This window comes from Mesoplodon densirostris, chromosome 13 (assembly GCF_025265405.1).
Source record: "Mesoplodon densirostris isolate mMesDen1 chromosome 13, mMesDen1 primary haplotype, whole genome shotgun sequence".
Lineage (NCBI taxonomy): Eukaryota > Metazoa > Chordata > Mammalia > Artiodactyla > Ziphiidae > Mesoplodon > Mesoplodon densirostris.
The window spans coordinates 706,886-721,928 of record NC_082673.1 but is presented as its reverse complement, the minus strand read 5'-3'; the positions used below and the strand labels follow the sequence as shown (position 1 = coordinate 721,928).

Below are 15,043 nucleotides of genomic sequence, written 5' to 3'. Positions count from 1 at the left end.
TAGAGGTGCCTTAAAAAACTAAAAATAGAGTTACCATATGATCCAACAATCCCACTCCTCGACATATATCCAGAGAAAATTCTAATTCAAAAAGATACATGCACCCCAGTGTTCATAGCAGCATTATTTACAACAGCCAAAACATGGAAGCAACCCAAATGTCCACTGACAAATAAATACATAAAGAAGATGTGGTATATAATTACAATGAAATACTACTCAGTCATAAAAAAAAGTATGAAATAATGCCATTTGCAGCAACATGCTTCCCCTACCAGTGTGACAGCGCTTCTTATAATTTAGCAGGGTCTCCAGGCTGAAAGATGTCATGTGTGAGAATTTTAAGAAATGTGCATCCACATCCTGACGGTCAGAAATGAGTATCTACAAGCACCCTTTCAAAGCTTTATCCAAAGTACCTCTATCAACACTACATCTTAAAGTAACTGCATGCCCTTGTATGTAAGACAAAGCCACGCAAAACAAAGCCCCAGAAGCCCCCTTTCCCATTCTAAATTAGTGACCTCGTGGATTTTGTTTTATTTCCAGTTTGTGGAAAATGTGGTAGTGATCCTTCTGGTAAACAGGAGGTTGGCAACGAATAGGAACACCTCTCCTCATACTCTACTGGATCATAATCAGGTCAGATAAGCATGCCAGCCTGTTGGTATCTGTGTACTATGAGAATCTGGTACCTTGGAGGGCTCTGATTTGGTACAAGGGAGACGTCCTGTTGCCAGGATAAGCACTTGCCACGTGAAATTCAGGCTCACAAAAACTGTCCCTTGCTATCTCTGACCCCAATTTTAGCCCCAGTTTTTTTTTCACTTTCTAGGTTTCAAACACAAAGGAACCAGTGTCCAAAGGCAAGTGATATAGGCCTTAAACTTGCTGCCATCCTTAATTTCCTCATTCATAAACTTTCCTTAGAAAACCCAAACCCCCATTCCTCTTTTTAAATAGATTGCTGCCTTCAGCCCCGATGGCCAGTAGCAGACATCTATTTCCCAATGGATGAGAGACACTCCTTCACCTTCTTGGTCATGGTTGGGATGAGGTTCATGTGGCCATCTACACACGTGGTCATGCAACTCTCCACCTGCCGCTTCACCTGAAGCTATTTACTCCCCACATCTATTGAATCTTTGGCTTTGTCGTTGCAATACATAGTACACCGGGCCAGACGCTCCTGAAACTTCTCCAACTCGTTGGTCACCAGGGCCTGGGCTTGAGCCAGAGGTGCATGGCAGCGCTCAATGCACTGGTGCACTTGCTGCATGGACTCCTGGCTGCCCTCACAGCAGGCGGCGCTGCACCAGAACATGAGGCCCTGCATCTTCCGGATGTTCTCTCTCCAGACTTACCACCAGAGTCCACCGCCTCCTGCAACCGGAGCTGCTGCAACTCCGCCACAGCGACCCCGCACTGCTCCCTGCCACACAGGTGCCCACATGGACTCCCACGCACGAGCCTGCCTCCCCCTGAATTAAGACTTTTACCTAATTATGGGACTTCCCTGGTGGTGCAGTGATTAAGACTCTGCGCTCCCAATGCAGGGGGCCCAGGTTCGATCCCTGGTCCGGGAACTAGATCCCACATGCATACCACAACTAAGAGTTTGCATGCCACAGCTAAGGAGCTGGCAAGCCACAACTAAGGAGCCCTCGAGCTGCAACTAAGGAGCCCACCTGCCACAACTAAGACCTCATGCAACTGAATAAATTACTTTTACCTAATTGTAAACCACCTCAGATATAACTATGTAATCACACACTACTAAAGTAAAACCAGCTCCAATGAAAAGAAGCACAATCGTTTAGCTATCACCAACTCAATATTTATGCTACAGATGGAATATCTGTGTCCCCCCCCCCATAATTCATATGTTGAAACCTAATCCCCAATGTGATGGTACTTGGAGGTGAGGACTTCGGGAGGTGCTTAGTTCACAAGGATGGAACCCTCATGAATGGGATTAGTGCCCTTATATAAGAGGTACTAGAGAGATCCACTATGTGTGGACAGAAAGAAGATGGCTATGAACCATGAAGTGTGCCCTCAACAAACATTGAATGTACTGGCACCTTAAATTTGAACTTACCAGCCTCCAGAGCTGTGACACATCTGTGTTGTTTATAAACCATTAGCCTATGGCATTTTTGTTACAGCAGCCTGAACAGACTAAGATAATTCAGTAGCTGCCAGACGTCACTGCAAATGTTTCATGTCTATTACCTCATATAGATCCTAGTTGATATTTTATGGTGAAATGAGTAGTATTAATTCCATTTTACAGATAAAGAAACTAACTGTTGAAGACATTTTTCAAGATCACGTATCTGTAAACAGCAAAGCCAGGATCAAAATTCAAGCTAGTTTAAGCCCAAGGACCATATTCTTAATAGGGCTACATTTTTCTGCAAATGAGAAAAAAACACTCTCTTCTCAAGTCACTGGACTTCCATATATTTGGAAATTGTCATAATGTACTGATTTTATTAGGAAAGATGCTTTACTGCCATCTACTGAAAAGAGTAGCATAATAAATATACAACTTTTGCAGGACGTGACTATGTATAGGGCCCCTGCGCACTGCAGTTTTCAACCTGCACAACCAAATGCAGCCACTCTGGTGGTTAAAAGCAGATGGAATTTCAATATGTTTGTACCATTATTGAAAACTAAATTCAACAAACCAGTGCTTGTAATCACTTAAGCACAGAAAACACAGAGAAATACCATGAACCCTGTCCTCAAGAAAATCAATATGATCATTAGACCTGTCACAAAACACAATACAGAGACGTAAAATAACACAAGTTAGTATAAACATGCAGAGGCAGTACGAAGATTGCAGAGACTAATTCTAAAAACCACTTTTTAATTTCTTTCCCTCATTGAAGCCTTATAGTAACTCTGTGAGTTAAGGCAGCAATCACAAATTCACTTCAAAATGAGGGCACATGAATGTGAATTAGGGAGAGACATTTGCAGACTGAGAAGAGGATTTGTGTTTGTCATAAACATGGGCTCTTAAGGTGTGAAAAAAAAGACAACCATGGGTAAAAGACTTATTAGGGAAGGACTGAAAAAGTAAAACATGCAGTAAAGAATCTAACCTCACCTAAAAGGAAGGCTAGGGAATTAATTCCCTGGTGGTCCAGTGATTAGGACTCAGTGCTTCCACTGCTGGGGCCTGAGTTTGATCTATGCTCAGAGAACTAAGATCCTGTAAGCTGCACAGAGCGGCCAAAAAACAAACAAACAAACAAGTTTAGCCTTTGTCCTTGGCTTCTGGAAAGTAATGTCTATGCCCTTGGAATTCCATGGCTGACAGAAGTGTCTTTCTTTGCCTGAGAGCTTCAGTTACACCAGACAGTCTAATAATGTGATTTAGGGTAGTGGCTAATCACACCCCATACAGTTAGCATGGGGACTGGTGACACCAGAAAGACAGTGTGATTTAGAGTGAAGGCTTTCAGTCACACACAGAAGAACTGGAGACTGAGATCAGCCATTTATGTCTATGTAATGGAGCCTTAGTCTGTTTGGGCTACTATAACAAAATGCCATAAAGTAGGTAGCCTATAAACAACAAACACTTCTCAAGTTCTAGAAGCTGGGAAGTCCAAGATCAAGGTGTCAGCAGATTCAGTGTTAGTGGTGAAATCTGGCAAAGGATCACTTCCTCACTGATGCTAAAGGGAGGAGGGATCTCTCTGGAACCTCTTTTATAAGGGCACTAATCCCATTCATGAGAGCTCCACCCTCATGACCTATTTACTTTTCAAAGACTCCATCTCCAAATACTAACACATTGAGGATTAGGTTTCAACATACGAACGGGGGTTGGGAATAGAGAACACAAATATGCAGTCCATAGCAAAGCCCCAGTAAAAACTCTGGAGACCAAGGCTCAGGTGAGGTTCCCTGATTGACAATAACCCACCTATATGGTCACACATTGATACCAAACATGTAACTCATCCTGATTCTATGAGAAAACCACAAAAGTTCCATGACTGGAACTCACATCTCAATTTCAAAACTTACTACAAAATAACAGTAATCAAAGAAGTGTGGTACGGGCATAACAATAGACCCAATCAATGGAACAGAATTCATAGTCCAGAAAAACTCATACATCTGTGGCCAAACGATTTCTGTCAAGGGTCTGACAAAAAATAACAGAAGTTACTAAGCAGTGGTTTCAGACACAACACAAAAGGACACGTTAACAAAAAATGAATAAACTAAACCATCAATATTTAAAACTTATGAATTTCAAAAGATATTATCAGAAAGTAGAAGGACAATTCATATAATGGGAGAAAATATTTGCAAATCACATATCCAACTAAGAATCTAGTACCCAGGATATATGAAGAACTCCCACAACTCAACAACTCAGTTTAAAACTCGGTAAAAGTCTGATAGACATTTCTCCAAAGAGGGCATACAAATGACCAACAATCACATAAAAAGATGCTTGATATCATTAGTCATTAGGGAAACACAAATCAAAACCACAATGTGAGACACCAACTCCCACCCGTTATAACAGTTACTCTCAAAAAATAAATAAGTAATAAGTATTGGCAAGGATATGGAAAAAACTGGAACTCCTGTGCATTGCTGGTAGAAATACAAAATGATGCAGTTGCTATAGAAAATGGTACAGTGGATCCTCCAAAAAATTAAACATAGAATTACCATAGGATCTAGCAATTCTACTTCTGAGCAATTCGATTTCCCAAAAGAACTGAAAGCTGGGACTCAAATAGATGTTTGGGTTTTTTTTTTTAATATTTACTTATTTATTTTGGCTGTGCCAGGTCTTAGTTGCAGCACGTGGGATCTTCGCTGCAACATGCAGACTCCTTAGTTGCAGCACACAGACTTCTTAGTTACCGTAGGCGAACTCTTTGTTGCGGCATGCATGCAGGATCTAGTTCCCGGACCAGGGATCGAACCCAGGCCCCCTGGATTGGGAACGTGCAGTCGTACCCCCTGGACCACCAGGGAAGTCCCTCAAATGTATGTTTAAATGTCAAAGTTCAAAATAACATTATTCACAGTAACTAAAAACTGGAAACAACCCAAATGTCCACCAATGGATGAATGGATAAACAAAATAAGCATGTACATGAAAATAAAAACTATTCACAGCCTTAAAAAGGAATGAAATCCTGACACGCTGTAGGTTTGCGACCTCAGGAGTCCCCAGGTGAAGTCTGAAACTGGTGCCCATGCACAGAGGACAAGAAGAGACCAAAGAAAGAGGTAGATCGCTCTAGATTGGTAGCTGGCAGTTTTAATATGCAAGGGAACTTACACACGAGCCAAGGTTCACAAAGGCTGTTTGACTCCACAATTCAAACTCCTTACCCCAAGCCAGCATTTCTTAAGATGCAATCCAAGATCTGATGAGGAACAAATATCCAAAATACATAAAGAACTCCTAACAACTCAACAACGAAAAGACCAACAACTCAATTTTTAAGTGGGCAAAGGACCTGAAAGAGACATTTCTCCAAAGTAGATATACATATGGCTAACAGGCACATGAAAAGGTGCTCAACATCATTATTCATGAGAGAACTGTGAATCAAAACCACAATGAGATACCACTTCACACCCATTAGGAATGACTACTATTAAAAAAAGTTAAAATTAAAAAAAAAAAAATTTTTTAAACAGAAAATAATAAGTCCTAGCAAGGATATGGAAAAACTGAAACCCTCATACATTCTGATAGAAATGCTAATGATGCAGTCACTGTGGATAAAAGTATGGTGGCTACTCAAAAGTTAAAAATATAATTACCGTATGATCTAGCATATACCCAAAAGAATTGAAAGCAGAGACTCAAACAGACATTTCCACAACAATGTTCAGAGTGCCATATTCACAAGAGCCAAAAGGCTGAAACAACCCAAATGTCCATCAATGGATGAATGATAAACAAAATGTGGTATACACATACGACGGACTACATTCAACCTTAAAGAAAGAAAAAAATTCTGACACACGATACAACATGGAAGAACCTTCAAGACATTAAGCTAAATGAAATAAGCCAGATACAAAAGGACAAAAATTATGATTCCACTTATATTAGGTCCCTCAAGTCATCAAACTCAGAGACATAAAGTAAAATGGTGGTTGCCAGGGGTTGCGGGGAGGGGAAAATGAGGAATTGTTGTTTAATGGGTATAGGGTTTCAGTTTGGGATGATGAAAAGTTCTGGAGATGGATGGTGGTGATAGTTTCGGAACAACATGAAGGTACTTAATGTCACAGACCACAGACTTAAAAATTGTTAAAATAGTTAATTTCATTCTATTTGACCACAATTTTTAAAATGCAATCAAGGGCAATGCACATCAGAATCACCACGTATGCCTTTAGAGATAGTAGATACTCAAACCTCAAATTAGAATCTTGAGTGATGAGAGGCCCACCAACCACCCTGGTGAGTTAGGCACTATTAAAGTTTGAGAACCACCACCAAGAACACTGGATTAAAATCCAACCTCTAGGGACTTCCCTGGTGGTGCAGTGGTTAAGAATCCGCCTGCCAATGCAGGGGACACAGCTTCAAGCCCTGGTCTGGGAAGATCCCACATGCCACGGAGCAACTAAGCCCGGGCACCACAACTACTAAGCCTGCGGTCTAGAGCCCACGAGCCACAACTACTGAGCCCGGGCGCCACAACTACTGAAGCCTGAGCGCCTAGAACCCATGCTATGCAACAAGAGAAGCCCCCGCTAACCGCAACTAGAGAAAGCCCACGCACAGCAACGAAGACCCAGTGCAGCCAAAAAAAAATCCAACCTGTATGGCTTTACCATACAGGTAAACTAAACACAGAACAAGCTTCTCTGCACATGCTTGGAATATTCTGCTGCAGTAAAATACACAATGTTGGGTAAAAAAGTAAAAATGCTATAGGCTCTACTGAATTTTTAAAAAGGCTAAGAAACAGAAAGCTTACATCCCAGTGGCTTGAGGCTATAAGAAGAAAATTCTCAACATGAAGAACAGGATGCCAGTCACGAGACACTGCATTCAGGATTCCAAAGTTTCCTATCTTAATCTGTTCCACCCCTTAGGCCATCATTCAACCATGCACAAGTTTCTCATTAACTTTTTTTAAAACTCTCTCTCACCCCATCATGCTATCCCTTGCTCCTTCTCTCCCCCAGCATACTTATACAGAGATTTGTCAACACAAAGATTTTATTCTTCAACTACTGCAATGTGATTTCTTCATTAACCTCTCCTCAAAACTGTTTTCCCTTTGATTAATGGATTTCTCCACACTCATAAGTGTACATTTGTTACCTATATTATTTTAATGCCTAAGTGACAAGAACTGAATGCAGAATTCAACAAAACTGGTTCAAAATAAGGAGGAACTTATACAGAATGTTCAAAGATAAATATTTTTGAGATCTTAGTAAAATTGTGGCCAGAACTCAGGCACTAAGTATGTTTCTCTTCTTTCTATAAATGAATTAGTTGTTGGGTAGATGATATGTACTGTTTTTCTCGGTCATAGCTTTTAAGAGGAGATAATCTAGAGCTACACCAACTGGACAAGCTTTCTTACACATAACTTTTTAAGAAACTGTTCATGTGTGTTTCAATCTTTACAAAAGTACTCCATTTTTATTTGTCTTAACATTACAATAAATTTTTTTAAAAGCATCACCCTATTCCACTATTTGTCCATTCCAAAAACTGAGTACAAAATTATGTACCAGGCACCAAGCCGGCAACCTGACACAACTGTTTTAATATACTGCTGCCCTATTTGCATCTTCTGATTATATATGCTTTAGTTGTATCCTTAAGATAGACAACATTGTATTCTGCTGCCTTTCTTTGCTTAACAGGAATTTTCTGATGCTCTAGAGGTTTTGCTCCTTAAAAGAACAGAAATAAAAATCTACAACTTGGGCTTCCCTGGTGGCACAGTGGTTGCGAGTCCTCCTGCTGATGCAGAGGACATGGGTTCGTGCCCCGGTCCGGGGGGATCCCACATGCCACGGAGCAGCTGGGCCCGTGAGCCATGGCCACTGAGCCTGCGCGTCCGGAGCCTGTGCTCCGCAACGGGAGAGGCCACAACAGTGAGAGGCCCGCATACCGCCAAAAAAAAAAAAAAAAAAAGAATGAAGGTAGACCCTTTCCTTACACCACATACAAAAATTAACTCCAAATGAACCACAGACCTAAATGTAAGAGCTAAAACTAGAAACTCTTAGAAGAAAACATACGAATAAACCCTTATGACTTATGACCTAAGTGATTTCTTAGATATGACACCAAAAGCATAAGCAACAAAAAGTAAAAAGACTGGACTTCATCAAAAATTTTAAACATTTGTGCTTCAAATGACCTCATCAAGAAAATGAAAAGCAAGCCCACAGAATGGGAGAAAATATTTGCAAACCACATATCTGGTAAGGAAACTGTATACAGAATTTATAAAGAACCCTTACAATTCAACAGTAAAAAGACAAATCCAACTAAAACACGGGCAAGGGCTTCCTTGGTGGCGCAGTGGTTAAGAATCCGCCTGCCAATGCAGGGGACACGGGTTCGAGCCCTGGCCGGGAGATCCCACATGCCGCGGAGCAACTAAGCCCGTGCGCCACAACTACTGACCCTGCGCTCTAGAGCCCATGCACCTAGAGCCTGTGCTCCCCAGCAAGAGAAGCCGCCGCAATGAGAAGCCCGCACACCGCAACGAAGAGTAGCCCCCGCTCGCCACAACTAGAGAAAGCCCACACGCAGCAACGAAGATCCAACACAGCCAAATTAAAAAAAAAAAAAACATGGGCAAGTAATTTGAATACACATTTCTTCAAAGAAGATACACAAATGACCAACAAACACATGAAAAGATACTCAACATAATTAGTCATTAGGGAAACGCAAATCAAAACCAAAACAATAAAATACCACTTTCTACCCATTAAGATGGCTAATGTCAAAAGAACGCAATAACAAGTATTGACAAGCATGCGGAGAAATTAGAATCCTCATTCCTTGCTGGTGAGACTAAAAAATGTAACCACTTGGAAAACAGTTTGGCAGTTGCTCAAAATTTAAGCATACAATTACCATATGACTCATCAATTCCACTGGTAGGCTTACATCCAAGGTAAATGAAAACTTTCATCCTCACAAAAATTGGTACACAAATGATCATAGCAGCATCATTCCTAACAACCAAAAAGTGTAAATAATCCAAATATCCATCAACTGCTGAATGGAATTTTTTTAATGTATACCATACGATGAAAAATTATTCAACCATAAAGGGGAATGAAGTACTGATACATCTACAACAACGGATGAACCCTGAAAACGTTAGGCTAAGTGAAAAAGCCAGTCTCAAAAGACCATGTTATTCCATTTACATGAAATGTCCAGAATAGGCAAATCTATACAGATGGAAAGTAGCTGAGTGGTTGCCAGGGGGATGGGGAAGGAGAGAATGTGGAATGACTACTAACAGCCATGGAGTTCCTCTTCAGTGTGATGAGAATATTCTATAATAAGAAATATTTGTACAACTTTGTGAATATACTAAAACCACTGAATTCTGTACTTTAAAAGCATGAATTTATTATCTGTGAAATTGAATCACTCATACATTGCCAGTGTAATATTGTACAGCCACTCTAGAAAAGTTTGTTAGTTTCTTATAAAACTAAACATCAAATTACGATATGACCCAGCAATTACACTCTTGGGCATTTATCTTAGAGAAATAAAAACCTATGTTCCCCAAAACACCTGTACACAAGTGTTCACAGCAGCTTTATTCCAATAGCCAGAAACTGGAAACAGCCCAGATGTACTTCAACAGGTAAAATGCTAAGTGAAACTGTGGTACATCCATTCCATGGACCACGACTCCGCAATAAAAATGAAGAAACTACTGATATACACAACTTGGACAAGAGTTTTATGCTGAGTGGGAAAAAAATAAGGAAAACAATGTCAAAAGGTTATAAACTGTATGATTCTATCCCAATAACATTTTTGAATGACAAAAACTTTTAAATAATGAATAGACTAATGATTGCCAGGGTTTAGGGGTGGGAGTTAATGGGAGTCAGTGTGATTATAAAAAGGATCCTATGCTGATGAAACTGTTCAGTATCTTGACTGTGGTAGTAGATACATGAACCTATACATGTGATAAAATTGTATAGAACTAAACACACACACACGTATACACAGACGCACATCTGGGGAGATGTGAACAAGACAGTTGTATTAATGTCAATACATTGGTGGTGATATTGTACTACAGTTTTGCAGAATGTTACCATTGTGGCCAACTGGATGAAGAATACATGAGATGTCTATAATTCCTTACAACTGTTCTGTGATTCTACGATTACCTCAATTTTAAGCAGGGATTGCCTTCAGGGACGTGACTCAGTGCAGGAAGGAGCCGGGCAACAACTGCTGGTTTTCGTGAGAATCTTTTCATACGACTGCTTTCATCTATAAGCATGTATTATTTTGATTTCAAAGAAAATATTTTCCCCTTACAGGAAATACATATGTGAAGTACCTGACCTATGAAGAGTCTTCAATAAATGTTAGTTCTCCTTTCCTTCCATTTTAAGGATACGACAACCTCTAGACTAAGCTATCAGTACTAAGGAGTCCAATTCTGAGAAGCAGAGCCACTGGTAAATCATCCAGTGGGATTACCAAGGGCTAAAACCGGAACCATAAGGTACTCCTACCACGATAACTAGGAGAGAATCTCCCTCCACCCCTGAACAACTTTAAAACTAAGCCCTCTTCCTATTCCTTGTTCAACAAACTGAGTGAAGCAATTCTGGAGAAATCTAAAGGCAAAACAGTAGAGGATGAACAGTAGCTCTGTCCTCATCTAGAAATTTCTTTCATTATCATGGTGTTTTATTATTAACTGCTTTCATTATCACTAACGTTAATTGAGTGCTTATACGCTCAGTACATCATTTCATGCAGTTCTCATCATTTAACCCTCATACCAACCTTGCAAGACTGGTATTACCCCCATTTGATAGACAAAGAAGCTACAACTTAGAAATGCTGTGTATATTGTGCTGGTCAGAGATCTAGTAAGCAACATGTCAGGATTTTCTCCCATGCATGTCTAATTCCAGAAATAAAGATTCCAGCCACTGATTCTGCATTATCTCACTTTAACAAAAGTGTCTAGCAATAACTGTCATGTGCACCTTCCACACAAAGGCACATAACAGCAGCTGAGCTTTCCGACCGGGTTGAGAACCTGGGAATATCACTGGAACTTCGAAGTCTCAAGCCCAGTCATGGTATCAGCCACTAGCCTCCTCCTAATCATGATGTCTCACCTGCCATTCTGCACTCTTACGGCCAACTACGTCAGTGTTTCCTTTCAAGCATTAAGACTCCTACCCTTCTACCAACTCACTTTACCAATCACCAACCCACAAGGCTAGGATGAAAAGACCCACAAATGAGAGTGGCCCTCCCCATATTTTCTTATTACCTGTCCTTGGTCAATGCTGGTAAACACTCTTACCATTCCCTAACCCTCTACTCACACACACACTTACATACACAAGTTCCACACCCATGCCTGCCTTTACCTTTCCTTCTCACCATCGTGGCGCAGGTCGTCACATCTTCCCTAAGGTTAAAATAAGCCACTATAAAGCTCAGCAGACCTCCCATCTGCTGAGCTCTCCTTCTTTCCCATAGTCTCCGAGGAAGAATACTCCTATTACCTAATACTCGCCCCTTCTGTGACAGAAGCCAGGTCCTCATTCTCTCCTCGGCTCCTCCCCCTCCTGCTTCAAAGAAGCGATGTTTCCCTTTCTTGAAAGAGCAACAACTTCTTTGAAATGACACGTACACTGCATTTAATTAAAAATTACTATGTCCTTGCCATTATGAAAGAAGCACCAGAAATAAACTAAGGTTTTCTGATGAGGACCCGAAGGAGTAGAGAAGGAGGGTGTCATCAGAAAGACATGGTGTTCCTTTACTTCTCTTTTATGACCTGACCAAGATACAGTTTTCCTTCCAGTGAGAAAGAGAAGGGGGAGAGCTATACTTCAGTCTGCGGAGGCAGAAGGAACTGTGAGAGCGAGGGGAGGGTCAGGAAATCTCGGAAGGTAAGCGACTGACAGGTAAAGGGAGTATCTGTGGTCGTTCTTGGCTATTTAGCAAAGGGAGAAGACAAAGCTTAGAGGGAATAAGAATCGTAGCACTTGAAAGGACAGTGAGGGGGCAAAGGCAGGAGGGAAGAAAGAAATAAAATACACCCAGCCGCGGAGCAACTTGGAGCCTAATCTCTCCCTGGGCCTTAAGGTTCCCGTATCTGTATATCCTAACATCCGGTAGGAAGCAATGAACTCTCCCCAAGCTTCCCATTTTTCACAGGTTCAAGTTTTGAGTCACCACTGACTCTTCCCTCTTCATCTTTCAATTTCAGGTACTTAAGTCTCATCTTCCTTTTCTTATTTATCAACTCAGTCCTTTCCCAATACTATTCCCAATTCTACCATGTTAGTTCAGGCAGATATCAACTTCCATTTTAAGAGTCCAGAAAGATCTACATGGCTTGCCCAGAATTATAAAATTAGTTAGTTGCAGAGCTGAGACTGGTACCCAAGTCTTCTGACCAGGGTATTTCCCCATGTTTCTTCATACCTACAATATTTGCAAACCTTCTATACTAGTTCTCCTTTCATTCATTCATCACATATCTATTAGGTATCTAATATGTTCAAGGGATTATGACAGGTGCTATGACAAGGTCTTGAGAACTGATAGAATGATGAGGGGAAAAGTGAGTATCAAGTCAAAAACATGAAGATTTCTAAGTGAGGATGTAGTGCAAGTGCCTGACATTAAGTATCTGATTGCCAGGTGGCATCCACTTTAGAAGAAATCCATCTTGAATAAAAGTATCTCCAGCTGTATGGCATAGCTACTTGCAAAACAACCAGGTAAGGAACTAGGCTGCCTCCACCCATGAAGGTTCCTCTTCCAACAAGCCCTGGTAACCTAAATAACTGACCATTTGAGTGACCGTGCTTCTCCCTCCCTGCTATTGCTTTAAATTAGCCAACGAAGAATGAATCCCCGAAACTCTAGACACCTAACCCTCAGACCCTAATAAAGGCAGACCCCAGGGGTGCCGTCCCTCTCTCCCTGTGTCTCACCCCCCCCAACCTCACCGTGCGGTCCTTGGGTGTACCATGCACCCTCCAGGGCCTGTGAGGAATGAACCTTGCTCCTCCAAGTCTCCTGACGGTTTCTGCTGAAGTGGACCCTGCAATCCCAATTAGAGAGCATCAGCGTCAACAGGCTGAGACCAGCACAACACAGGAGGAAGTGCTGGCGCCCAGGGGACTAAGGGCGAGAGAATGACAACTTCATGGTGCACTGCGTTTAAACCGCGCTCAAGGGAAAGGTCAAATACACATCTGAAAATCGTCCATACAGAGGGACAGCTAACATCAATGTGTGAGACTGCCCAGAACAAACTTGGAAAGTGAGGAAAAAGGCGAAAAGTCAGAAGTCAGAACCTGGCAGGAAGGCAGCAAGGAGAAATAAATGAGCAGTTGCAATACAGGAAAAGAATCAAGTGGCAAATGTGTCAAATGCTACAGTGACCAAGTTCACAAGTTACATGGGCTTCAACAATTTAACATACTTCCTTGATTCCTTGGTTTTTTCTTTCTTCACATTTTAGTAGTTTTGAAATCAGGGTTAGGTATGTTTGTCATGGGCTTCCTGGACTTCGTAAATGGGTAGTCACAAAACTGACAGCGTGTGTGACAACCAATGGTATTCCAGGAACAAGGAGACACAGCAGTGAGACGGCGGCTGAACCAGCGTGCGCGGACTATTTTTTCAGGAACTTTTTTGGTAAGAAAAGAGGAGTCAAGAAAGGAGTCAGTGTCTGCTTTCATTCAGTTTTCAGTACGACAAGACAAGCATGTCAGTAAGCAAGGAGCTCAGAAATCGCTTTCAAAAGGTAAAGGGCACACGCAGGACAAACGCAATGCACTCAGAACGCAGCTGCGCCGCTCTCAGCGCGGTCACCAGGCGGACCCCGCGCCCGACTCGGCCGAGACACTCCCGCTCTGGCGTCGGAAGGGGCAGGGGAGGCAGCGCGGCGCAGACGCGGCGGCTACGCAGGCCCTCCCGGACCCCAGGACACCGCCGTCGCGCTGCGGCCCAGCAGAGACCCGCGAGTACCAGCTAGACTCGGGCCGCACGGCCGGGCTCGCCCGCTCCGGTCGCCCCGCAGCCGCGACCCTCGCCCTCCAGGGAGGCGGCCCCTCCCGCCCCGCCTCCAACGCGGGCTGCGTCCACGCCACAGACGCCCCGGCCGCCCACCAGCCCGGGGCCAGCCACACGCGCCCGGCGCCCCGCAGGCGAAGCCGACGTGGGGGGACCGAGGAGACGGCGCCCAGAGGCCCACAGCCTACCTTTGAGCCATGAGACTGGCCTCCGCGGGGCATCTTCGTGCGCGCCGCCTCCTCCAGAGCGTGCCTTCCCCCTCAGGCCGCCGGAAGGCCGCGCGGCGCCGAACCAACTCGGCGCGCCGCGACACACCACGCTCTGCGATTGGCGGACGCTTGGGCTGGGGGCAGGGCTTCTCCGGACGCACCGCCCTCCCAGCGCGCCGTGCTGCACTGCACTCTGCGATTGGCGGACGCTCGCTCGGGGGCGTGGGTTCCCTGCTACCCACGCTTCCTGGCACTGACCTAGAGTGCGGCCGCTGGGAACCGGGCGCCCGCACCAGCTGTAGGTCCGGGTTGTCTTGCGCTGCTCGGCCTGCCTGTAACTGGGCCCGGGTCCGGCAGAGCACGCGCTGGACTGGCCGCAGCGCCACCGTCGCTCCTGGTCAGGGAGCTGCTGAAAAACCCGCGCGGGGTTTTTCAAATAAAGCTCGTACGTGGTGTGCTTTGTCAGGCAAGGACCGGCCTTAATAAAAATAAACGGGAGGGAGGGAGGGAG

At 43.3% G+C, this 15,043-nt stretch overlaps 1 protein-coding gene and 1 pseudogene across 2 annotated transcripts in view; both read right to left on the bottom strand.

The window, feature by feature from the left end:
* SPIDR (scaffold protein involved in DNA repair) overlaps positions 1-14,647 on the bottom strand; it is a 331,570-nt gene extending 316,923 nt beyond the window's left edge. The window contains exon 1 of one of the 2 annotated variants that reach the window (XM_060116489.1): positions 14,512-14,647. In XM_060116489.1, the coding sequence (XP_059972472.1) occupies positions 14,512-14,544 (33 nt within the window). In that variant the 5' untranslated portion in view covers positions 14,545-14,647. The remainder of the gene's footprint in view (positions 1-14,511) is intronic. The other variant, XM_060116488.1, reaches the window with a different exon arrangement.
* LOC132500793 (protein FAM136A-like) lies at positions 1,001-2,124 on the bottom strand (annotated as a pseudogene).
* Positions 14,648-15,043: the final 396 nt, after the last annotated feature.